Source organism: Eulemur rufifrons, chromosome 24 (assembly GCF_041146395.1).
Source record: "Eulemur rufifrons isolate Redbay chromosome 24, OSU_ERuf_1, whole genome shotgun sequence".
Taxonomy (NCBI): Eukaryota; Metazoa; Chordata; class Mammalia; order Primates; family Lemuridae; genus Eulemur; species Eulemur rufifrons.
This window is the reverse complement of record NC_091006.1, coordinates 2,889,970-2,913,341: the sequence shown is the minus strand read 5'-3', so window position 1 is coordinate 2,913,341 and position 23,372 is coordinate 2,889,970. Positions and strand designations below refer to the sequence as shown.

At 51.4% G+C, this 23,372-nt stretch overlaps 2 protein-coding genes across 3 annotated transcripts in view; one reads left to right on the top strand and one right to left on the bottom strand.

Annotated features, from left to right (window-relative positions):
• Positions 1-3,912: 3,912 nt before the first annotated feature.
• On the bottom strand, positions 3,913-5,217 carry RGS9BP (regulator of G protein signaling 9 binding protein). The gene has a single exon (XM_069457844.1). It carries the CDS (start codon positions 4,959-4,961, stop codon positions 4,248-4,250), a length of 714 nt encoding a protein of 237 aa, XP_069313945.1. The 5' UTR covers positions 4,962-5,217; the 3' UTR covers positions 3,913-4,247.
• A 766-nt stretch (positions 5,218-5,983) lies between these two features.
• Positions 5,984-23,372, top strand: part of ANKRD27 (ankyrin repeat domain 27) — a 39,989-nt gene continuing 22,600 nt past the window's right edge. For both annotated transcript variants that reach the window (XM_069458391.1, XM_069458390.1), the window contains exons 1-12: positions 5,984-6,058; positions 13,952-14,083; positions 15,878-15,988; positions 18,051-18,207; positions 18,995-19,149; positions 19,674-19,733; positions 19,819-19,872; positions 19,965-20,030; positions 20,118-20,194; positions 21,247-21,368; positions 22,437-22,515; positions 23,055-23,187. In XM_069458391.1, coding sequence (XP_069314492.1) covers positions 13,982-14,083; positions 15,878-15,988; positions 18,051-18,207; positions 18,995-19,149; positions 19,674-19,733; positions 19,819-19,872; positions 19,965-20,030; positions 20,118-20,194; positions 21,247-21,368; positions 22,437-22,515; positions 23,055-23,187 — 1,116 coding nt within the window. In that variant the 5' untranslated portion in view covers positions 5,984-6,058; positions 13,952-13,981. The remainder of the gene's footprint in view (positions 6,059-13,951; positions 14,084-15,877; positions 15,989-18,050; positions 18,208-18,994; positions 19,150-19,673; positions 19,734-19,818; positions 19,873-19,964; positions 20,031-20,117; positions 20,195-21,246; positions 21,369-22,436; positions 22,516-23,054; positions 23,188-23,372) is intronic.

Below are 23,372 nucleotides of genomic sequence, written 5' to 3'. Positions count from 1 at the left end.
CAGCTCTGCAGTTAGAGTTCTGAGGCCACCGACTTACTTACAAAATAGGATTCTCCCAGCTTCCAAGACAAATGACAGGGTTTGGTATCTGCAATTTCCCAGAATCCATTCAGGTGGCCCGATTGCTGGGTAAAACTGTTTTAGTAAGTGGTAGGTTTTCTTAGACTCAGACTTAGAGCCTGAATTTAAATTCCTAATCTAATTTAAAGACTATAAATAAATTGCATTTATACACATTAGCTTTTAAGTGTATCTACTAATTCTGGTGTGTACTAAAATCACAGTAAGCTTAGTTAATTCTGATTTTTAAAATATGAAATCTTCAAGAATTTTTTTTTTTAATTTTAGACAATAACCACCAAACGATGAGATTCCATTCCAATGTGCACCCAAACCAACCAGCAAAACAAAACAAAACAAAACCAACAAACAACATAACCCTTTTTTGTTTAACTGCATTCTGTTAAACGTTTTAAGCTCTACAAGGGATCTTTGAGTTAATCAGTCATGACCCCCATTTCACAAATGAGGGACGTGAGGCACAGGGGGGTCAATGACTTGAGGTACTTGGAGAGAGAGGTGGCGTCCCCTGCCCATCACAGCTGCCAGGCCTTGCCGGAGGAGGCGCACCGCAGAGGAATGCAGAGGCCAGTCCTACGGCATTTTATTTCTCAGGCTGACACACAGGCTCATGCTTTGGGGCTCCCACCCTTAAAAAGCATTCATTACGGAGCAGAGAAGTACATTCTGAAAAAGCGTGGAGTAGCTAAAAACGTAGCAACATGCACCTTAAAAAGGAAAGTGCAGCACTAGCAAGGTCCTCATGCAAACCAGAACTCTCTTTAACCAAAACTACTGTCTAGTCATTCAGTATCACACATTGTTTTTTAGGCATTCAATATCACACATCTTTTATGTAGCTTACTGTAAACCTTAGGTACATCATGAAGTTTACGTTCGAATTTTATTCACCAAAAATAGTGTCCCTTGTGGCATTTAAAAGCATAAGTCTTAGAACACCTCAAAAAGAATATGCCGGGCATTTTTTTCTCCTACAAATATTATTATTTTACTAATGGCAATAGTTCAGAATTCATTCTTCTGAAAACAAAGTTACCATGATAAATGCCTTGACATTCCAAGTTATTGTCTCTTCACTGTCAGCTAACACATTCTGAATTTTCAGGGTTTTTTTTTCCCCTGTACTTGTATCATGGTATAAATGATACCAAATGTTTATAAAAAATTAATGACTTCAACATCAAACATCTAAATTGAATCAAGCTTCTATCAGAAAGCGATCTCCTGAATTATACATAGAGATGAGAGCAGAGATACTAGTTAGAGAGCAGCCTACTGCTCAAGGCAGAAAATGATTTTGCTTGAGTCATAGAGCAGAAGTCCTATTGGACAATGTTATAACTCCAAATAATGCCAAATGTTTCTAATGCTTAAAATTTGCAAACTCAGAGAGTTGTTTAGGTTAATAGGTCCACAGCATGAATGTTTATTGCAATTCAGATTTTTTTGCAACATTTTATCACTAATTTCAGGGAGCAGAGGACCCTCAGAATCAGGTATACATCTGATGCAGGTGAAATACCCAAGGATCTGCCAAGCGGTTGGAAAGTGACAACAAAAAGACTTGTTTGTCCATTGCTTTCAATAGATTACACATCTGATGGGTTGTTTCTTTAATAGGTTGTGCTGAACAATTTTTTAATATTCATGAACCAAAATACCTTGATAAGAACAGAGGGGCACTGTCTTAGAAATAGCAGAATACCTTTAGGGCTTGTTTTTTAGGGATATTTTCCAACACCGGGTCACAAAATGCCCCAGCCTTCTCTTGCCTGAGAGGGATGAGACTCTGAAGAAGGTGACAGAGATTCCATGTTGTATCGCGTATAGAAAGAGTTTAAAAACTTTCTCTTTTCGTTTGAAAAAAAATTTTTTTTAAAGAGACAGAGTCTCACTCTGTTGCCCAGGCTAGAGTGCAGTGGTGTCATCACAGCTCACAGCAACCTCAAAATCTTGGGCTCAAGTGATCCTCCCATCTCAGCCTCCACAGTAGCTGGGACTACAGGTGCTCGCCACCATGCCCGGCTAATTTTTCCTATTTTTTTTTTTTTTTTGTAGAGACAAGGGTCTTGCTCTGTTGCTCAGGCTGGTCTTAAACTCCTGGCCTTAAGGGATTCTCCCACCTTGGCCTCCCAAAGTTCTGGGATTATAGGCTAGAGCCACCATGCCTGGCCTAAAAACTTTCTATGGCATCTCCAAAGGCACCCAGGAAGGCAGGTGCAAAAGAATTTGAAGTGGCTCCGATTGAGACTCACCCAGACTGGGTGAGGCAGAAGGAGTTTATTAGTTATTGTCATAAAACATTTAATCGGCTTAAGACCTTGTGGGCCTTTAAAAAGCATGATCAGAGACACATAAAAGCAGATCCCATGTTTTTCCTGAGATACCGGGATCTGTGTGCTGAGGAGGGGAGGGTGAGGGCTAGGTAGCAAGTGGGGAGTGACCCTTGGAACTGGGTATCCAGACAGCACTCCTGATGCCACCTGTCTCTGCCTCTGGGCCCTCCCAGCTGTTCCTGTGACAAACTGTCAATCTCTTCCTCCTGGTACCCTTTCCCACTTCTGGGGTAAAAAAGAAAGGAAAAAAAAAAATCCTTGTCAGTTTCTGGATTTTATTAGAAGTTACCTTTAGAAAGTTAAATCCATCTGTTGTCTCAGTCGTACTTTCCCAAGAATGCAGCGGGGCCCTCTCTGGACCACAGGTGAGCAGTGGCAACACTGCTCAGCAAACACCCTCCTGGGACCCAGGTTGTCTTCCTTACTTACTGATCAGAAGAATTAGGGGCCACTTCAGTCCTGTCATCTACACCTGTGGTTCCAGTAGTTTATGCTAATCAAGAGTGTAGATTTATTTTGAAGTGAAATGTGGGGGGGAAAAGAGAATATTTAAAAAAACAGATGCAGATGTCTATTTAGTAACCTAAATATGTATGTAAAGAGTGCTATGTTTGAGTCGTTGGCAGGTATGAATTCATGGCCCAGTGTTCTTTATAAAAAAACAGCTTTGACAGTACACGATGTGGTCACATCATTTTTCTTTCAGAGATTATCATTTTTTAAAAGCTTCTTACAAAGCTTCTTAAAGTCCAACTTAAAGCTGTTGCATTCTAGCCCAGTGTCAGAGCTGATTGGCTCAAAACCTCCGGGGCGGTAATGCCACATTACCCTCCGGGGTGGGGCCGCGTGGGGTCAGGAAGCTGGGCAGCTCCCTCCAAAGCCAGCTCTCCTATTGGCCAGCAAGCAAATCGCGGGGGACAGATAGGATTAAGTGCTCCAAAGAGGATTCCCCAGCCCTCCCCCAGACGAGGATCAAACACTCTGGTCTAGTTCTGGAAAAATAAGCCCCAGAGAAGGAGAAAGTGCCTGTTTAAATAGCATGTGGCTCTTCCCAAAGCTTCCGCTCCCCCTCGTACCCCATCCCGGGCTGGCTGGGGGAGGGCCTTTTCCGCAGCTAAGTGTGTGCAGTGGATCCAGCCCCGCAACGGCGGGGTCACCAGGCCTCCTTTGGTTTCCGAAACGGAGTCAGACCCTGAGGAGCAGCAGTGGGAGGTTACGACCTCAAATCTCTTCTAGCTGCTTTTGGTGACTAATGGACAAACTCTGCCAAGAAGCGCAACAGCGCGCCGCAGAGAAAGCACTTTGTATGAACTTTATCTGCACGCTCCTCTAAATTTAGGCCCCCAAGGATTAAGGTAATAAAAACTGCTTACATCTTATTGCAATTTGTTTCTTGTGCAGGAAACAAAACCACCATCCACACATAGCAAGTACCCCCTCCGAAGTTAATTCTGCCCCACCCCCCTTTTCAAACCGTCCCCCGCGGAGAGGGGGCGACTCTGGCAGAGATGGGCTCCGAACCTGGACTCCCCGTAAAGACGCCCCAGCAGCAGACGTGTTGACTCATTAACTCGGAGAGATCTGGGGTCACTGTGACGGTTTTCTATTAATAGGGCGCAAAGCTCCTGCAGACGTTAGCGGTAATGCCCTGCCGCCCGCACAAAGTTAACTCCTCCCAGGCCGGCGAGAAGAAATCAGGTCCTGCCCAGGCAGGTGTGTGCTTAAAACGCGTGTGTACGCCAATCCCCTTCAACAAACCAGACCCCAAGCCCATCCCGAGTCTGGTCTCCCTGGAAAGAGCGGGGGTGGTAGGCGGGCGTTGGGCGTCCGTCAGCTCAGCTTCGCCACGCACACGGCCAGGGCCACCGCGGCCAGCAGCACTGCGCTGAAAACGGTGGCGGCCAGCGCCTTGCTGGGGTCGCAGGGCCCCGCGCGCTCCTCCACGGACACGACCCCGGCCGAGGAGGCACCTGCGCTGGCGCTGGACAGCAGCTCGGCGCCCGCCGTCTGCCGGGCCTGCACGGTCCAGCGGGGCACGTTGACCTTCATTTCCATGTTGTGGATCATCTCGCCCACCTGAAGGATCTCGCGCTCCAGCTCGCGCAGGTCCGCAACGTCGAAGTCGCTCTGTGCCTCGTGCCGGAGGCTGCGGGCACTCAGGGCGCGCGCCGCCACGCCCGCGGAGCCGCCTGCCACCCCGGTGCGCACCAGCGGCCGTCGCGGCGCATGCAACGGGAAGGCGGTGCCCAGCTCCAGCGCGCGTCGCATGTCGGCCTCCAGCAGGTCCAGGCAGCCGGAGAAGGCCACCCACAGGCGCTCGAACTCGGAGCGCTCCTCTGCGACCAAGCCCCGGTCGCGCAGCGCGACCGTCAGCTGGGCGCAGGCGGCCCCCGCCAGCTCCTGCGCTTTCTGGCGCGTCTTCTGCAGCTCCCCGCGCAGGTTCTGCGAGTCCGCCGAGCCGCCGACGGTCAGCACCAAGTGGTGGTAGCACGCGGTCGTCCTGTTGAGCGCGTCCAGCAGCGCCTTGCACTCTTCCCTCGCCATGGCGCTGCGCTCCGGTGCGGCCTCGCCGTCAGCGCGGCAGGACGCGGCCAGCCCCGACGCCGACCCCGGGCCAAGTGGCGCGAGCACTCGGCATGGCCCGTGAGCGACGGAGCCCGCCCGCGACCCGCGACGTGCGCCTCAGCAGACAGGGCGCGGAGGGGAGCCTAGGAGCTATGTCCCGGGCCCTGGTCCATGCTCCCCGGGCGCACGCGGGTCACACTCCGGGTCTGCGCACTGCCCTCACCGGCACGGCGGCTGCCCGGGACGCCGAGGGCGCGGACCCCATCCTCCTCCAGCGCCAGCCTCGCGCTCCGCCAGCCGCTACCGAGGGCGGTGTCCGGTCCTGGATCCGCCCACTCCAGCCGGCGGGGCCCGGAGCTCCCACCCCCGGATCAGGGGAGGCGGGGCCCCGCGCGGGTAGATCACGTGTAGGTCCCTCGTCGCTCCCTCCCTGCACCCCATTACAGTTCTACAAGGTTAGCGCGCGGGAGAACCAACCCTTCCCTATTTCACAGACGGGGAAACTGAGGCCGAGTCAAAGGGGGTTAGTTCACGCGGAGTCCCTGCAAGCGAGGGGACTAGAGCCCAGGAACGCTGACTCCCAAACCCTGCTGGACAGGACGTGGGGTGCCTGCAGGCCTGGGCACTTTGTCCCCCCAAGGCGCTCGGTGAAGGGCGACTCTCGGCCGCACGATCCGGGCCTGACTCTCCTCCCACTGCGGTCCCGCCGCCTTCCAGACGCCCAGACGGACCCCACCCCTGGGCCAGACCGGCCCTCGACCCCGCCCCTCCTCCCGGCTGGGCACGCGCAGTCGTGGGCTCTGGGCGGGGCTGCCTTGAGTAGGAAGCGCTGCGAGTGGCCTGAGCCCCACCCCCAGCCGGGCGGGCTCCGTGATTGCTCCGCGTACACGTCACTCCGGGTAAGCACGGCCACTCATTGGGCCGTGCAGGGGCGCGGCTCCGCCCAACGGCGGATAAGGGGTGGGCCGTGGAGCCAGCGGCCGCGCGAGGGTTGGGGGGTGCCGAGGTCCGAGCGGGTCTTCGGGAGCTGCCGCCTGCACCCGGGACGGCTGGGATGAAGCTATGTAACCTTTCCCGTAAGTGTCCTTCCGCTGGTGTCCCCGCGCCTCCCTGGGCGTCGGGCCGGAGTCCGGGCGGCGCCCGGGGAAAGGGGGAGGGGCCCTTTCCTTGCCGCTGGGGCCCCGGTCCCAGCGGTGGCCGCCTGGGCTTTCCCCGAGCCCTGGTCCCCACCGGTGGCCGTCTGCCCGCCCCGGCCCCGGCCCCGGCCCCGCGCGCCCACCTGCCCTGTGTCGGAGGAAGGGGCGGCGCGAGGAAGGCGTCCCTGGCTCCGAGGCGGGCGGGCAGGTCCAGGTCCCAGGAGCTCGAACTTGGGGACAGCGGGGGGGAGGGGGCCGTCGCTCACGTAGGGTCGCCTCCGCCGCTTCCCGGCCGCCTGCGCCCCGCGCCGTGCCGGGCTGGTGGGCTTCCCGGGTGGTCAGGCGGAGGGGATCCCTGCCTGCCTACCTTTGGCTTGCGGGGTCTTCGTCCGCCCAAACATTACTTCGCAAGCACTGAGAGATGTTCCAGACTCGGGTCTGTTCCGTTTTTCATGGGAACTGGATTGCCCAGCGGCGCGCGACCCAGCCGTGCTCCCCCGGCCGCCCCTCGAGGTGCGGGCTACGTGGGCACCCGTGGTCCGTGCTGGGCGGCGGGGGCAAGTGATGCGTCTTCACTGAAGGTTTAGGACGTTCAGGGAACTGGGGGGGGGGGACCATAAAGTTGCATGAGAGCTGGGATTTTCCAAGTTTTGGGGTTTCACGGAGAAATACCCTTATTTTCACTAAATAATGCCTCCTCCCCACGAGTCCTAGAGTAGAGCAGTGGATATTAACATTTTATCTCCTCTAGGCCTGCTGCTCAGGCAGCCTGGGGTCCGCAGTACTGGGCCCCCGGGGCTCACGCTCTCTCAGGGGCCGGTCTTTTGGCGGAGCAGTGGGCTGGTTGTTGACTGCAGGGCTCGGGCACTCCAGGCCTTGACCATTCTCTGGGGAGGAGCGTCTCAGCCACCCACAGGCCACACCGGCGTCTTGACAGGGGAATAGCAGTTTTCAGGACAAAATGGGTGGAAAGAGGGAGAACCTATTTTTTTTGCATGGCTTTGGGGACAGTAGAGGGTGATGAGGCTGCAGGGGTGAACAGAAGCCAGATATTGGACCGTACCAAGCAGGGAAGTTGAGAGTTCATCTGATAGGGAGCGGAGGGGAAGCCCATTGTTAGAAAGATCACTTTGTTGGGTCTCAGGTGGACAGGTGTGACTGAGGCCTTGGAGGAGGGGATGTGGGATGGGGATAGGAGCAGAGACTTCTGCTGACCAGCCCTAGTGGCGGGAAAGCAGTGGGTCCCGGAAGTTGGATACTCCCAACTTGCACCGTGGGTGAGCTCGCCCAGCCTGGACTTGCCGCCTGAAATGACCTTGCCTGGCAGCGTTCTGGGAGGGCAGGCAGAAGCGTCTGCACAGGGCCTGGGGTCAGGGTTTTAGTTGTGGCCGTTGGCCTGTGTTGTCCTCACGAAGGCAGCTGCTGGGTCTGTTATCGATGTTTCCGTGTACTGGTTAGTGTTTCTGTGGCATCTGCTCTCTTGGGGCTCTCCCTGTTATCAGTTGCCAGTGGCAGGCTGGTGTCCAGAAACTTCATTCTCTCTCAGAGGAGCAGGGGAATGTGACCACGTAGAGACAGACACCAGGCCTACAAGGGATTCAGTCCAGAAGAGTCTGACCCTGATTTGTCCTGAGGTTGATTCTCCACATGAGGGACACTGAGAAGTGTCCTTCCACCCAAGAGACTGGCAGAGAGATGGGTGCGTGGCGGTTCTACCTGCCGCTCCAGGGACAGGGTAATGGGGAGGCATTTGGAGCACAGTGGCCCCTCCGAACTCTTCTGTTCCCTCCCTGGTCCCACCCTGCTTCTGGCCCTGGGGCCTCCTCTCCTTCTCTAACCCTGCACGTTCCAGCTGTCACTGTTGTTGGGCTGGCTCTGAGCACCCTGTTTGCTTTCGGCTTTTTGCTTTTGTGCCTGCTGTACCTGGGGCCAGCCCCTCTCCACCCTGGACGTGGGCAGTGGATTTCCAGCCTCTGTGAGAGATGTCACCTCCCTGGAAGCCTGAGCTTCCTCTTAACACCCTGCTGTCATTTGTTCGAGTGGGTGAGCAGCTGTGTGCCTGCAGTGAGCCAGATGCAGGGCTGGGTGCTTTAATGAGGAGCTTTGAGAAAAGTGTGGACAGGATCCATAAACGTTACAGGCGAGACGGACACAGGTGACCATAACAATGTATGTTACATCATCAAATTGCTCCCATTGGTGTTAAAGGTAGATGAATAGAACGTTTTCCCTCTTTGCCCTTTCCTTCTGACTGACAGATTAGACCAACTAGAGGATATTTCTCATCACCTGCTTGGGTCATGCTCTTTGGTCAGGGCCCTGGAAGGATGGGAGCAGCCACAGCTGTGAGATTTCAGCAGGGAGTGCATCTCTGGAAGGTATTGATGGAAGTGCCGTGTGTCGAATTCTGCTGAGCTGGGCTGCACGCTGTCACCAGATGGTTCCTGGTCACCCAGACTTATCTGGGCTAGCAGGACGGTTGAAGACCACAAAACCACGAGTGCACACGTTGCCTCCTCAAATGCCGGATACTCGTTTGAGGCCTCACACGGCTCTCCAGTTCATAGATAAACGTCAGATAACTCATGTTCCGGGATCTTTAGTATCTCCAATGAACTCCACTGGATTTCCTATAAATTTTCACATCATTTGAGCTCGGGCAGGGATGGAATTTGTTTTAAGAAGTTTTGCAAGTTTCACTTACCTTTCCAGTTTTATTTATTTATTTATTTATTTATTTTTTTTTTTGAGACAGAGTCTCACTCTGTTGCCCAGGCTAGAGTGAGTGCCGTGGCGTCAGCCTAGCTCACAGCAACCTCAAACTCCTGAGCTCAAGCGATCCTCCTGTCTCAGCCTCCCGAGTAGCTGGGACTACAGGCATGCGCCACCATGCCCGGCTAATTTTTTTCTATATATATTTTTAGCTGTCCATATAATTTCTTTCTATTTTTAGTAGAGGTGGGGTCTCGCTCTTGCTCAGGCTGGTCTCGAACTCCTGAGCTCAAACGATCCGCCCACCTCGGCCTCCCAGAGTGCTAGGATTACAGGCGTGAGCCACCGCGCCCGGCCACCTTTCCAGTTTTATAAGGAAAAGTTTGTTTTCTTTGCATGTATTTTAAAGTAGAAAACTAATTCCTGCAAGTAAGAAGTGTTACATTAAAGTATTTACCCCCGTATAAGAATTCAACTCTGGCACTAAGCACCAGATTGTATGAGATTATTACGTATTTTTAACACTAGGACAGAAAGGTTGAGAACAGTGTTGGACAGAGCTCTTTGAATCCCTGCCCCTGGACAGAGGGTTCAGTCATTGGTGACCAGGAGGACGGATGTTCAAGATAAAGCGGATGACTTGAGGCTAGATAACAACAGCAAGCTCTGTCCACTCAGCGGCAGTGCCTGTTAGGAGCCTGTGTGTGCATGCATGTGACCTGCATGTTTTGATGTGGCATTCGGTGGCCTTCCCTTCTCTTGCTGTTGTACCCCTCTCTGACCTACTCTGCTTGGAGTCCTTCCCTGGGCTCACCTTCTCATGGAGTCTTGGGTTTCCTGTACCTGCGCTGAACCTTCCTCCCTGCTCTTGGCCCTGCTGGGAATGCCCCTCCCATCCCCCCATCCCCCCTCTCTGCTGTTCCCTTCTTGCTCTCCTTCGTCTTACCTTCCAGCTAGGTTGTCAGTTCCTCTGCTGAAGCTTGTCCCTGTCACCTCCGTCTTGGGGGTGGAGGTATTGGTGTTCTGCCAGCATCTTCTCTGAGGAGCAGGCGTGTCTTTTCCCAGCTTTAGTCTGACCATATCACATCCTGTTGCTTGCATGATTTTTGTCCAAAGCATCTGCTTTTGCAGTCTGCCACGTAGAACCAACTGTGTCAGAAACCAAGAAGAATTTTTGCTTGTGACTGTCCCAGCAAAATTGCATTATCCAGTTGTTCTGGTGGGGACTCCTAAAAAGATTATCTGGGCTCCAGTAATGATTGAATTCAGCAATTCAAATACCTGAATTGTCGCAGAGCCATCCCAGGGGCCCAGGAAGGGATTATACGCAGACATTTTCATGCGAGGCTCTTTTTCCTAAGAGGACTTGCAGGGAGCTCTGGGGCCTCTTTCAGGCAGACCCCAGGGGGCCCGCAGCCAAGACAGCTCTCTCCGGGTGGAGGGAATTCAGTGTCATGTGGACTTTTCCATCTGGGAAAATAAAGTCTGGCTCCTGGCCATCTGTGGCTCCTGAAATGAACCCATTTCCAGGTGTGTTTATTTCACATGGTGGGTGTGGTGGTTAACGGGATGAGTTTTAGAATAAATTCTGACATCTGTGTAACCTTGAGTCAGCCAGCTGAACCTGTTTCTCCATCTATGACCTGGGGCTAATGATGCCTACTTAGCGAGAGTTACTGTATGCACTAGAATAGGATCAGGATATATAGAAGTTATTGCACTGCCTGGAACAAGGATGCTCCCAAATGGTGTCTGTTTTTGCCATTGTTGTAAGGGTCAGAATGCATAATGCAGTTATGCGTGGTGTTTGCACAGGATGCATTATGGAACATTGCTACATAGTGAGAAAGTAATTCAGTTTTTCATTCAGATTTCATTCAGCTGATTGTTTCAAGGATAAATTCGCTTTGTGCTTTTAGAAGTTGCTGACTTTCTCTTTGTGATGAAGAGAGAAGGCCACAGGCTTAAGTTTAGCACCTTTGGCAGGCAATAGTATCTAGTGAGATTTTAAATGACATTAATTGGCTTTATAATTTTTAACTTTAAGATTATCTCCTCTCTGTGGGAAGTGATACTGTTTTTCTATTTAAAGTAGTAATAAGATTTCTTTTTATTTCTTTTTTGGGGGGTAAAGATTTCTTTTTAAGATAAATTTTTAAAAAGACAGTAAATGTTTAAAAGAAAATCAAACACTAACAACAGAGCCATTGTATATGATTTTGCGGGTCACGCATCGCACAGGGTGCCAGCTAGCAGGGATGTCAAACAGGCCACTGTACCGCCTGTGAGCTGCTTCCCGAGCTACACGCATTTGCACGGGACCATGTCCACGGGGGGGGGGGGGGGGGTTGGCACCTTTTTCTAATTCTTATGATGGTACCATGTGAGCTTGTAGTAACTGGTGGCACATTGGTGTGCAGTACTGTACGTCACTAATAGTGAAGGTGGCATGTAAGTGATCCTCGTGAGAACCCTGCAGGCAGGTATTGTGGTCTCTGTTGCACAGGCCAAGGTGCAGGCTTAGAGAGTTGGAATGACGTGGTTAGAAAGAAATCTGATCCCCTCTGTGCCCATTTGGTGGACTTCCTCTCTGGTAGGTTGGTACAACCACACTGGTCTGTGCTAGGGGGAGCAGCCCAGGGAGATGGAGGACCAGCTGTGGACTGTTCTTTTTTTTTTTATTTTTTTTGAGACAGAGTCTCACTCTGTTGCCCAGGCTAGAGTGAGTGCCGTGGCGTCAGCCTAGCTCACAGCAACCTCAAACTCCTGGGCTCAAGCGATCCTACTGCCTCAGCCTCCCGAGTAGCTGGGACTACAGGCATGCGCACCATGCCCGGCTAATTTTTACTATATATATTTTTAGTTGGCCAGATAATTTCTTTCTATTTTTAGTAGAGACGGGGTCTCACTCTTGCTCAGGCTGGTCTTGAACTCCTGACCTCGAGCAATCCACCCGCCTCGGCCTCCCAGAGTGCTAGGATTACAGGCGTGAGCCGCTGCGCCCGGCCCTGGACTGTTCTTAAAACATACAAAGCACCTGCTCGCATTGCTTAGCAGCGTGTAGCAGTTTGTAGATGGCAACATCCTTAAAACAGCAAGTGAGCTGAACGTTGACTTGTAGTCTTCTGTTCACAGAGCTTTCGGTCACAAATCAGATCAGGGCAGACTCTGGCTTCGCCAGTCACAGTTCTGATGGTGGTGGTAGGTGTGTGTTCCCCCGGATTCTTATTTTATCTGTACAGTATGACTCTGATGTAAGTCCTTTGGCTTTTGCTTTTAGAACCTTACCTACCACAACCAATCTAGTTTTAAAAATCTCATTTACAACAGCAGCAAAATCTATGCAGAATATATAAATAAGCAGTCTAATAAAAGTATATAATGTTTATGGAAAAATTTAGTTGGAAGACATAGAAGAAGACATTCATAGATATACCATGTTTATGAATGATAAGATTCAATATTGTAAAAATATTGACTCTCTAGTTCATGAATTGGGTATATTTCCAATAAAAATCCTCATAGGACTGTTCATGGAATTGATAAAGCTGATTTTAATTCATGTGATAGCATAAAGCACTAGGAATAACCTTTGGAGACCAAAGGGAGGAGGTAGACATTTCTTTATGAGATATCAAGGCTTTTATGAAGCTGTAATCATGTAAAGTCATGTGGGTTAGCCCTGCTCTGTCCAGTAGAATAGCCACGAGCCACGTGTGGCTGTCAGGCACTTGGCTACTAGGAATTGAATCGTGCTGTACATGTAAAATACACACCAGATTTCGAAGACTTAGTAGGAATAAAAAAAAATGTAAAGCGTACCATGAATAATTTTAAAATAATGCTCACATGTTGAAAATATATTTTGGCTATATTAAGATAATAAAATATTAAAATTAATTGCACCTGTTTCTTTTTTAACGTGAAAATTTATAATTACATATGTAATTCTATGTAATTACATATTTCCTATGTATTTCTATGTGACAGCACTAGTCTAGGCCAGAAACAGGCAAAACATACATGGGATCTTGGAGTATGATGAAGGTAGCATTATCAGCCAGTGCAGAAGGGATAAAGAATATTCAAAAAATAATGATGAGACAATTGGCTTACCATAGGGAGAAATAAAATTAGATGCCCGATTTATAGCATGTACAAAATTAAAATCCAGATGGATTGAAGACCTAAAAATAAAAAAAAACTTTAATATTTTTAGAAATTATAGGGACTATATGGCTTTGGAATTGGAAAGGATGAGGTTTCAGGTAGCGTTTGCTGCGTAACAAACCAGCCCAAAACTTGGTGGCTTAAAATAGTTGCAGTTTGTTACTTCCCACTGTTATGGGGGTTGGCCAGGTAGTTCTGCTGGTCTTACCTGGGCTCAGCCATGGGCTGTGTTCCACTGGTAGGTTGGCAGTGCTCACTGGACCACCTGGGCCTCTCTCTCCCCTCGTGGCCTTTCATCCTGTGGGCTTCCTCGTAGCGTGGTGATCTTGGGGTGCCAAGAGACTGAGGGTGGACGCTGCAGGGCCTCCTGGGGCTAACATTCAGAAATGAACAGGGTCAGTTCTGCCTATTGGTTGCAGCAAGTCACGGGGCTGGCTCAGGTGCAGGGGGCGGGGAAACAGGCTCCACCTTCTGATGGGGGGAAGAATGGCGAAGTCGCTTTGCAAAGGGGCATGCCAGAGGTTACACGTTATCTCCCAAAAGAAAATCTCAGTCAAACATGGCAAAATGTTAGGCTTCCTTAATTCTGGTGGTAGATTTGCATTATTGCTCAGTACTTTTCCGTGTGCTTAAAATATTTCATTAAAAATACATGAGTATCTTTAGAATGTAGAATGTCATAATTTTGGTCATGTAGGATGTTCTAAGAATAGCCATTTATACTTTTGCCATGAGCTGGAGTTTAACAAGATTTTCTGAGAATAATTTACACATCTAACCAATAAACACATCATCTTGGAATTGGTGGATTATATTTGATATTTCTTGATGGAGTCTGTGGAGGAGAATGATACATGTCAAGGATGCTCTTTGGAAATTGCCAGATGAAGACTTTGTGTGTTATATAAACCTGAAAATGGTCATTCATGGCGTTTTCCTCTCTTGTCCCAGGAAACGCACTCTGACCCATCTGAAGTCCATATGGCTCTGTATGATGAAGATCTCCTGAAAAATCCCTTCTATCTGGCTCTGCAAAAGTGGCGCCCCGACTTGTGCAGCAAGGTGGCCCAAGTCCACGGCATTGTAAGTGCATTGATATAGAGGGTGTCCTTAGGTGGGAATGGTGCCAGAAATGTGGTAGACTGAGGTTAAGTTTAGAGGAAGTCCATTACAAACCTGCTCAGTTTAGCAAGTCCCCAGAAGCATGCTTGGTGTGTGAATGAGCAGCAAGGGGCCAGCATGAGTTGCTTCCTCCAGGAAGCCTCCGGACTGCAGCCCAGGGTGTGATCCTTTCTCTGAACTCTTAGCCCCTGTCTGTGACTAATCATGCCTTTTCGTGGAGTACCCCCAGTGACACTGGAGTCTCACACAGTGGTGGTCACCTTTGTCTCTTGTTTCTCTGTCAACCACGAGGGCTTCTCCAGGGCAGAAATCAGTTCCTCCCTGGAGCCTCGTGAGTCCTCCCTGTGTCTGGGAGGTGGGTGCTCACTCCCGTAGAGTCAGGGAGCAGGTGAACACATTCACGCACAGCTTTGAAAGGCACTTCCCAAAGGGCAAGAGCCATGGTGAAAGAACTTCTGTAGCAGAGGCCACGACCTCAGGAGTCTACAGGGGCAGCCGGGTGACAGCAATGAGAGAAGCCTGTGTTGGTGCGGGCATCTGCCTGGAGGGAGGGCAGGCCCTGTGTTTTGGGTCTTCCCAGGTCTCAGGTCGGTGAACTTCGCAGGCGTCTCATTTAGAGAGCACTTCGGGACAGGGTGTGCTGGGTGCATTTGTGTCATCTGCGGCCTCTGCTCAGTCTTCTGTCTTCTTTTTGTGTGATGTTCCCTTCTTTCTCATGCTGGCCTATCCATGTCTCTTACCCTGTGTGCGGCCGTATTCCAGAGTCAGTGCAAATTATTGGCTGCCTTCAGCTCTTCTGCGAGGCAGGTGTCTTGTTCTTGCCCTCCAGTCCTCTCCCCTCTGCCTGTGTCACGAGGTCTGTGATGTTTCTCTGCGGACCCTCAGTGCGAGCGCTCACATCACCAGTTCTTCCAGCTGTCTGGTCAGACCTGGTATGTAAATTCATCATGCCTCCTTTGCAGGAGCGTCCGCACCACCAAGATCAGAGCCGGCGTGGTCTCAGGGTCAGTCTTGGTTCCCTGTGCCCAGCTTGGTGACGTCTCAAACCATCCTGCATGTTTTAGGTTGAACCTGCTCCGAAGCAGGCGCCTGGCACCCTGAGTCGTCTCTGCTGGAGGTTGCAGCCTGTGACAGAAGCCGTGTTTCTTTGGCCTTTGTTGCATCCTTGCAATCTACAATCACAACTAGGCTTTAGGGAAAAAAAAGCATGGGGGGCGGCCCACAGTGTCATGCACCTGCAGTCCCAGCTACTTGAGACTGAGGTGGGAGAGTCACTTGAGCCCAGGAGTTCAAGACCAGCCTGGGCAACAGAGCAAGACCCTGTCTCTATTTAAAAAACAAAAACAGAAAAAAGATGAGAAGAAAGGCGTCTTCAGTGTGAAGTGTTTCTCCTTTGGGTGGTGGGATTGTGTGTGACGTCTCAGTATCCCTTTTCTGTACTTTCCGAATGCTCCTGTCCTCACCTGGACCTGCTCCTGAGCCTGTTGGTGCTTGTCGCTGGGCAGTGGAGATCGAGAGGTGCCCGGGCTTCGCTGTGGGGGGACCCAGCAAGTGTGGGCCTCTCAGTCTGCGTGTCTGAAGGTGGGAAAGGACTCGTGCTGTCCCCTCCTCCCTCTGCCTGTGGTGGGGAGCGGCTGCTTCCCGTTCTCTCTGCCAGTAGGTCCCCACAAGCCCAGCCGGAGCGGCTTTGGATGCGTCCTGTTCTGCTGACGTTGTAGACGACACTCTCTAATGTTCACCCGATTGTTTCTTCAGGTCTTGGTCCCCTGCAGAGGAAGCCTGTCAAGCAGTGTTCAGTCTACCTGTCAGTTCGAGTCCTATGTTTTGGTACCAGTGGAAGAGCATTTTCAGACCCTAAATGGAAAGGTATTCGTTTCTTGGTGGGTCGGCCAGGGCTGCTCGCTCAGCGTTTGGGGGCGGGGGAGGAAGGAGCATCCTGTTTCTCAGCCTCTCACATCGTCTGGTCTGCATGAGACGACGGCAGGTGACCCGCACATGGCAGCCCCGTGGGAGGGCTGGCGGCCCCTGCCTTGGTGGCCGAGGGAAGAGGGATGGGAATGTGAGCGGGACCTGGTGGCTGCCCGTGGCGATGGGACGGGGCTGGGTGTCTCTCCCTCGGCCCACGGCGGGGTCTCTGCCGGGAGTGGGCGAGTGGCCGCCACCCCTCCTCCGCGCCGGGGAGCCATTTTATCCCAGTGCCCTTGAGAGCAGGTAGGTTTCTTGGCCACAGGTTGGACATCAGGGATGAATATTTTATTTTTTTGAAAACTTTTTTTTTTTTTTTTTTAAATAGTTTCAAACCTACAGAGAGTTGCAGTAGAGAACTCTCATGCACCCTTGCCCCAGACTAGTTAACTGTTAACATCTTTGGCCCGTTTGTTTAATCACTCACGCCCTCCACACACATTAGTGGCACTTTTTCCAAACGTTTCGAGAGTGAGGTGCAGACTCCGTGCCCTTTACCCCAAGACGGGTCAGCGTGTATTTCCTAAGGGTAGGCATTCTCGTCCACAACTGTAACGCAGTGATCACACTCCGTGAGTTTGGCATCGATACAATGTTCTCCAGCATACTGTCCTCATGCAAAACATGCATAACAAAAAATACTTTTTTTCTTTTTAGATCAAGGATCACACAATGCATTCGGTCATTAGTGTTTTTTAGTTTCCTTAATTTGGAACAGATCCTCACTATTTCTTTGTCTTTCATGACATTGACATTTTTGTTTTATTTTCTTGCATAAACTCTCGCTCAGCATGGGTTTGTCTGATGCGTCCCCACGCTTAGATCCCAGTTATGCGTTTTCGGCAGGGATGCCGAGAAAGGGGTGTTTTATCTGTCTCGGTGTTTCCCGTCAGGAGGCACAGGATGTCCGCTTGTCTCGCTGTGGCTAACTTTGGGCTATGCGGGTTTTGTTTTGGTTTTTCTTAAGTGGAAGCGGTAGGTTCTGAGAGGGGAAGCTTAATCCCAGCCAGGACTGGCCGTGTTCCCCAAGCCCCCCACGGTCAGGGCAGCCAGGCCACACCGGCCTTCTCACCGGTGTCAGTGCTGCGGCTCCACTCGGCAGGCGAGGCTCGAGGGCGCTGTGACGGGGACAGGAGGGACGGGGTTGCGGTAGGTCTGCTCCAGGCCGGCAGCCCGGTGGCTCACGAGACACACTGCTGTTTTCCTGCCAAGGTTCTCCTCGCTGTAGCTGTCAGCCACTTGTTAGTTTATTTGTTCTCTTTGGAGACCCAAGTCTACAAAGAGGACGGAGGAGCCAGGCTTATCTTGGCGGGTCTTCCCTGTGCACCCGGCGACGGGCAGAGTGAGCCGTGGAGGGACGGTGCCGTGCACTCTTCAGCCGTGCACGGTGCGGGCCGGATCACTGTGGTCTCTTGGGCGGGAGAGCCTTTGCACTTCTTCTTTTCCCAGAGGGTATAGGATTTCTTCTCCTCAAGAAGTAGCCTAATACTCTTTGTATTGCAACTTTTACTTTATTGGTTTTAGAGACAGGGTCTCCCTGTGCCGTGGCAACATTTAAAAGGGATCTGGGTACTTCGTAGCCACAGCTACTGAAGTGAACAAAGAGGAAAGAAAAAATTTTAGTATCAAACAGAACAAAACAGTTGGGCGTGGTGCACCTGTAGTCCCAGCTACTCAGGATACCTAGGCAGGAGGCTCAGAAGTTTAGGGCTGTAGTGAGCTCTGATTGTGCCTGTGAATAGCCACTGCACTCCAGCCTGGGCAATATAGCGAGACCCCCTCATCTCTAAAAATATATATATATATTTTAAAAAAGACCAAAGCAAGAGAGTGTTTGTGTCTCGGCAAACCCAAATTGGGGTGAAGGTAGGCAGGTCTGGTTAAGTGCCACATTGGGGGTTGGCTGAGAGGGGGACAGTGGTTGCTACCGGCCGCTGGTGCAATGCTGGCTTTCTTGTTCCAGGATGTCTTTATTCAAGGAAACAGGATTAAATTAGGAGCCGGTTTTGCCTGTCTTCTCTCAGTGCCCATTCTCTTTGAAGAAACTTTCTACAATGAAAAAGAAGAAAGTTTCAGCATCCTGTGCATAGCCCATCCTTTGGAAAAGAGAGAGAGTTCAGGTATTCTGGGAAGAAAACCCTTTTCTCCTGATTTGGAGAAATGTTTGTTGACCTTCTTCCTGGCACAGCTGTTAAAAGGTTAAACATCCCAGAAAATATTCAAGAGCCCACTAGAAACCTGTGTAACTGTTTACAGTAATTCTCCCTAGAATTCAATCAGAGTCATCTCAAGCTAAGATGTGGATTGGGGCTGCCGTGTATGGTTGCGCAGGTTGGACATTACACAACTCTAGGAGGCACCATTCACGTAGACCTCAGTGTACTGTGGAATGCCTGTGATGTGACTGTCCCTACCGCACCCCCCAAGTTGTGCAAAGCAGCAGTCCTGGCTTTGCTCTGGGTCTCAGCTGTACGGTTTGCTCGCACAGCGGTATTACCCAGCCAGCCCCACCATTGTGCCTCTTTGAGATCTCATTATTTGTAGCGAATAATAATTCTTCATTTGCCCCAGGAAATTGAGATAACAATTAATGTGCCAAAGGCACAGTGAGGCTCTCGTCAGGAATGGGGCTCCGGGTCTCACTGTTCCCTGCCCACAGCCCTGGGTAGTCTGGGTTTGGTCCCAGGAAAAGGCTGTGAGAGGACCAGGCTTTTGAGCCCTGGGCTGTTCCGTAACTGGGTGGTTCTTCTGCAATATCTTGAAATAAGGACAGTCGCCCTCCACATCCGCCCCTGTGCCCTGGAAGACAGGGCCCTGGGCCCGTGGGAGTAGGGTAAAGGATATGGAACTTCTCCCATCGGGAAGCAGCCAAGGCCTCAGCCAGCCTGGCCTCTGTCTCTTTTTCAGAAGAGCCTTCGGCACCCTCAGATCCCTTTTCCCTGAAAACCATTGAAGATGTGAGAGAATTTTTGGGAAGACACTCGGAGAGATTTGACAGGAACATCGCCTCTTTCCACCGAACATTCCGAGAGTGTGAAAGGAAGAGCCTCCGTCAGCACATAGTCAGTAGCCGTGTTGTGTCCTGCCTGGCGTGCCCCGTCTCAGGGCACCGGGTCCCTCTGTCGACCCTGGGAGTTTGCCCGCTGCTGCCTCCACTGTTGCAAGATCTGTATAAATGTTTGCAACTATAAAAGTAGTGTAGCCGGTGTGATGGCACACGCCTGTAGTCCCAGCTACTTGGGAGGCTGAGGTGGGAGGATCCGTCGAGGCCAGGAGTTCGAGGCCAGCCTGGGAATGTGGCAAGACACTTGTCTCTCTTAAAAAAAAACTATAATATAAGCTACTGTAGAGAACTTGGAAATCATGGTAAAGTATAAAAACAAGTATTGTTATCATATGTATTAACCCCAAGGGGAAGTTTTTCCTACTTTTAATGCATATATATCTAAAAAGTTGAAGAAGTCCATCATGTAATTGCTTTGGTGAAGCTTGCATTAATTAGCACGTGAAGCTCGGCGGTGCCCCCGACGTCCAGGTTTGTGTATTGCGGCCTCCCGTGGTAAGAGCCGCTCATCTGTCTCCGCAGGACTCGGTGAACGCGCTCTACACCAAATGCCTCCAGCAGCTTCTGCGGGACTCGCACCTGGTAAGCGGCAGGACTTCCAAGAGGGAGAATTGCAGTTTGCCACGTGCAGATCCAAGCTCTTTAACTGTCCTCTTCTGTCCTGCAGAAAATTCTCGCCAAGCAGGAGGCCCAGATGAGCCTGATGAAGCAGGCAGTGGAGGTTAGGGCCGGGGAGTGGCCGGGGGCGGCGGGGAGGGGACGGCCCTCGTTGCCAGGCACATGCCCTGAACTGGGGGCCCGTTGATTTCGCAGATGTACGTCCACCATGAAGTATACGACCTCATCTTCAAATACGTGGGTACCATGGAGGCGAGCGAGGTAGGTTCTCAGCCCTCGTCACCCAGGATGCAAGCCCTGTTCTGTGCTTTTTAAGAAATCTGAAGCTTCGTTAACATCTGTCATTAGGATGCTGCCTTTAACAAAATCACAAGAAGCCTTCAAGACCTGCAGCAGAAAGATATCGGTGTGAAACCCGAGTTCAGGTAAGGGTTTGTGCTGTGTCCTCGGCGGCCGGGCGCCTCCTTCTCCCTGGAGCGGGGCCTCTTGGCGGTACAGGGCACCCTGATTTGGCGGGTGGGGAGCAGTGAAGTTGCTTGTGACCTAATGGAAAGGGCTGAAGTTGACGGGTGACTGTGTGATAACCCCCTTCACGCTCACCCCCGGCCCCCGGCCCTCACCTGTGCACTGGCGTGCAGGCTGGACGGGAGCTACCAGGGTGGCGGTTTTGTGCACCTGGCTCCAGGTGGGCACATGACTTGCCCAGGTGGGTTCTGCAGTGTGCCCCTCCTCACCTGCCCATCTGAGGGAACCCGGCTGTAGAGGCACTCTCTGTTGAGTTAATTTAAGTTTCATCAGGGTACAAAAATACCTAAAGTGTTTGTGTTTAAAGTACCCCCCACCCTGGGCTATTTCCTTCTGGGGTTAAGAGTTTTTCACTTTTTTTTTTTTTTTTTTTTTGAGACAGAATCTCACTTTGTTGTCCGGGCTAGAGTGCCGTGGCTTCATCATAGCTCACAGCAACCTCAGACTCCTGGGCTTAAGCAATCCTTCTGCCTCAGCCTCCCGAGTAGCTGGGACTACAGGCATGCGCCACCATGCCCGGCTAATTTTTTCTATATATATTTTGAGATGTCCATATAATTTCTTTCTATTTTTAGTAGAGACGGGGTCTCACTCTTGCTCAGGCTGGTCTCGAACTCCTGAGCTCAGACGATCCACCCGCCTCGGCCTCCCAGAGTGCTAGGATTATAGGCATGAGCCACTGTGCCCGGCCTGGGGCTAAGAGTTTTTATCTTTTCCCTAAATTTCTGGTGTAGCTTTCTCTTTTTTCCTGGTGAACTCCCCAGCTGTCCATCACCTGGCAGCCTCAGTGGCATTTAAAGCTGTTGTGTTTTGCCACTGACTTGAGTCAGATTCCTTCTCAGTATCTTTTTCCCCGTCACTTATGGTTTGTTGGGAGACATCTATAACCCGAGCCATGTTATTGGATCAAGGAAGAAGGGCTGAAGTTGTCACTGTCCCATTTACTTTGCAGCTTCAACATACCTCGTGCGAAGAGAGAGCTGGCCCAGCTGAACAGATGCACGTCCCCGCAGCAGAAGCTGGTCTGCTTGCGAAAGGTGGTGCGGCTGATCACGCAGTCGCCCAGCCAGAGAGGTTCGTGCGTGCGCAGGGGCCTGGCGAGGGGCACACGCACCCATCCAGACAAGAAGGTCTGCTGCGGGGTGGCGCTGGGCTACGGGTCACACGGCTGGGGCTGGCGCTGGGCGGTGTGAGCGTCTCGGAGTCTGTTCTGAGGGGGTGCCTAGTGGAGAGTAGGTCAGACACAGGGCAGGAAAACGGTGACGGAGGGGATGTGCCCTCAGAAATGGGCCGGGCCGGTGATGGCTGCAGGGGTTCAGCAGTTTGTTAGAATGTTCTTCCTCATTTTACATCTGCTTGAAAATTTCCAGCATGAAAAGTAAAACAAAACAAGCTAAGAAGAAATGAATGAGGAGGAGGCAGATCTGTGTGTAGACAGGGGCTGCTCTTCGGAGCGTGCTGAGCGGGGCAAGCAGGAGTGTGCCCGGTGCACGTGCACCAGCATCACAGGACGAGAGGGACGGCCACGCGTCCCCGCGTGGGGTGGTGTCTGTGGACTGTCTCCGGGAAGGGGTGCAGCCGCAGCCGCAGCAGCTGTAGCCTCTGGGACAGGAGACCGGGTGGCAGGCAGGCATGGGAGGGACAGTCATGGCTTTGTACTGTGAATTTTTAAACGTGGACGGATGACTTAAAATTTCAAAATGAAAAAAATAAAGTGAAGCTACACGTGGGCATTAGACTCCAGGTGTGTAAAATGGGAATTACTTCAGGAAGAGAAAGAGTATAAAATGGGAATTTCCTCAGGAGGAGAAAGAGGCTTTGGGGACGGCTCTGGGCACATCCTCCGTGTGTGACTAGAGCCGCTGCTGCCGGGCTCTTTGCCGTCCAGGAGGGTGTCGGCGTGCGGTCTGCTCGCAGTTACCTCCTTTGGTGCGTGTTCTGAAAATGAGGGGCGTTCTTCCCCCCACCCCCGAATCTGCCATCTATTCAGGACGCCGTGAAGGAGAGCGTGCAGTTACATTTCTCCCTGACGCGTGACCTCGCTGGAGTGTGGTTTGCGGGTTGGAGGGCGTGGGGAGCTCACGCAGCCGTCTGTCCGTCTGAGCCTCACGAGGGCCGTGCCCGTGTGTTTCCCCCTTGCAGTTAGCCTGGAGACCATGTGTGCTGACGACCTGCTATCAGTCCTGCTGTACTTGCTTGTGAAAACAGAGATCCCCAACTGGTAACGGTGTTCGTTAAGATGCTTTGCAGAATGGCGGCACCGCACTGTGCTAGTTTCTGTGCCGCTCTAGGAAACGGCGCCTTTCCTTGCTACCTCCTGTGAGCCAGGTGCCAGGCTCCGCTTCCTTCCTCCTGCAGGGGGTGGCTGTCCTTCCACTTACAGATGAGGAAACTGAGGCCCAGAGACCTTGTGTTTCTTGTTGTGGAACACGCGGCTAGTCGGTGGCTAAGCAGGAAGCCGATTCTGGTTCTTTCTGGCCCCAAAGTCCATCTTCTTCCCGCTAGAACCCACAGCTCACTTTATAATATCAGTTTTCTAAAAACTAGCCTATTTCGGGGAAGTAACAGGTAGTCTTACTTGTTTTTCTAATTGCACACACTCTGCAGAGAGACCAAGGGGACGGTGGCTGTAGCTCCCTGCACTGTCCGACTTGACTTTAGGTATTGGATGAGTCACTCAAGCCAATAGCATTGTTTTTTGCAGAAGTGTTAATTGCGTATAAAATGCTAAAAGTTTTTTTTTTTTTTTCTTTTTGTTAGGATGGCAAATTTGAGTTATATCAAAAACTTCAGATTTAGCAGCTCGGCAAAAGACGAGTTGGGATACTGCCTGACCTCGATCGAAGCCGCGATTGAGTACATTCGGCAAGGAAGCCTGTGCGTTAAACCACCTGTAAGGTCTCACTCCTGCCCTGACCTTTCTTTGTGGGCAACACGGTACCCTTGATAGGGTTCTGGGGTCGGCGGGTAGGGGGGGGATTCTTAAGTCGCCTCCCAAGAATGGGGCCTTGGTTGCTTGAGGACTGTGAGTCTTGGAAACCACTCAGCAGACAGAGCACTGAGCCCCAGCCGGTGGCG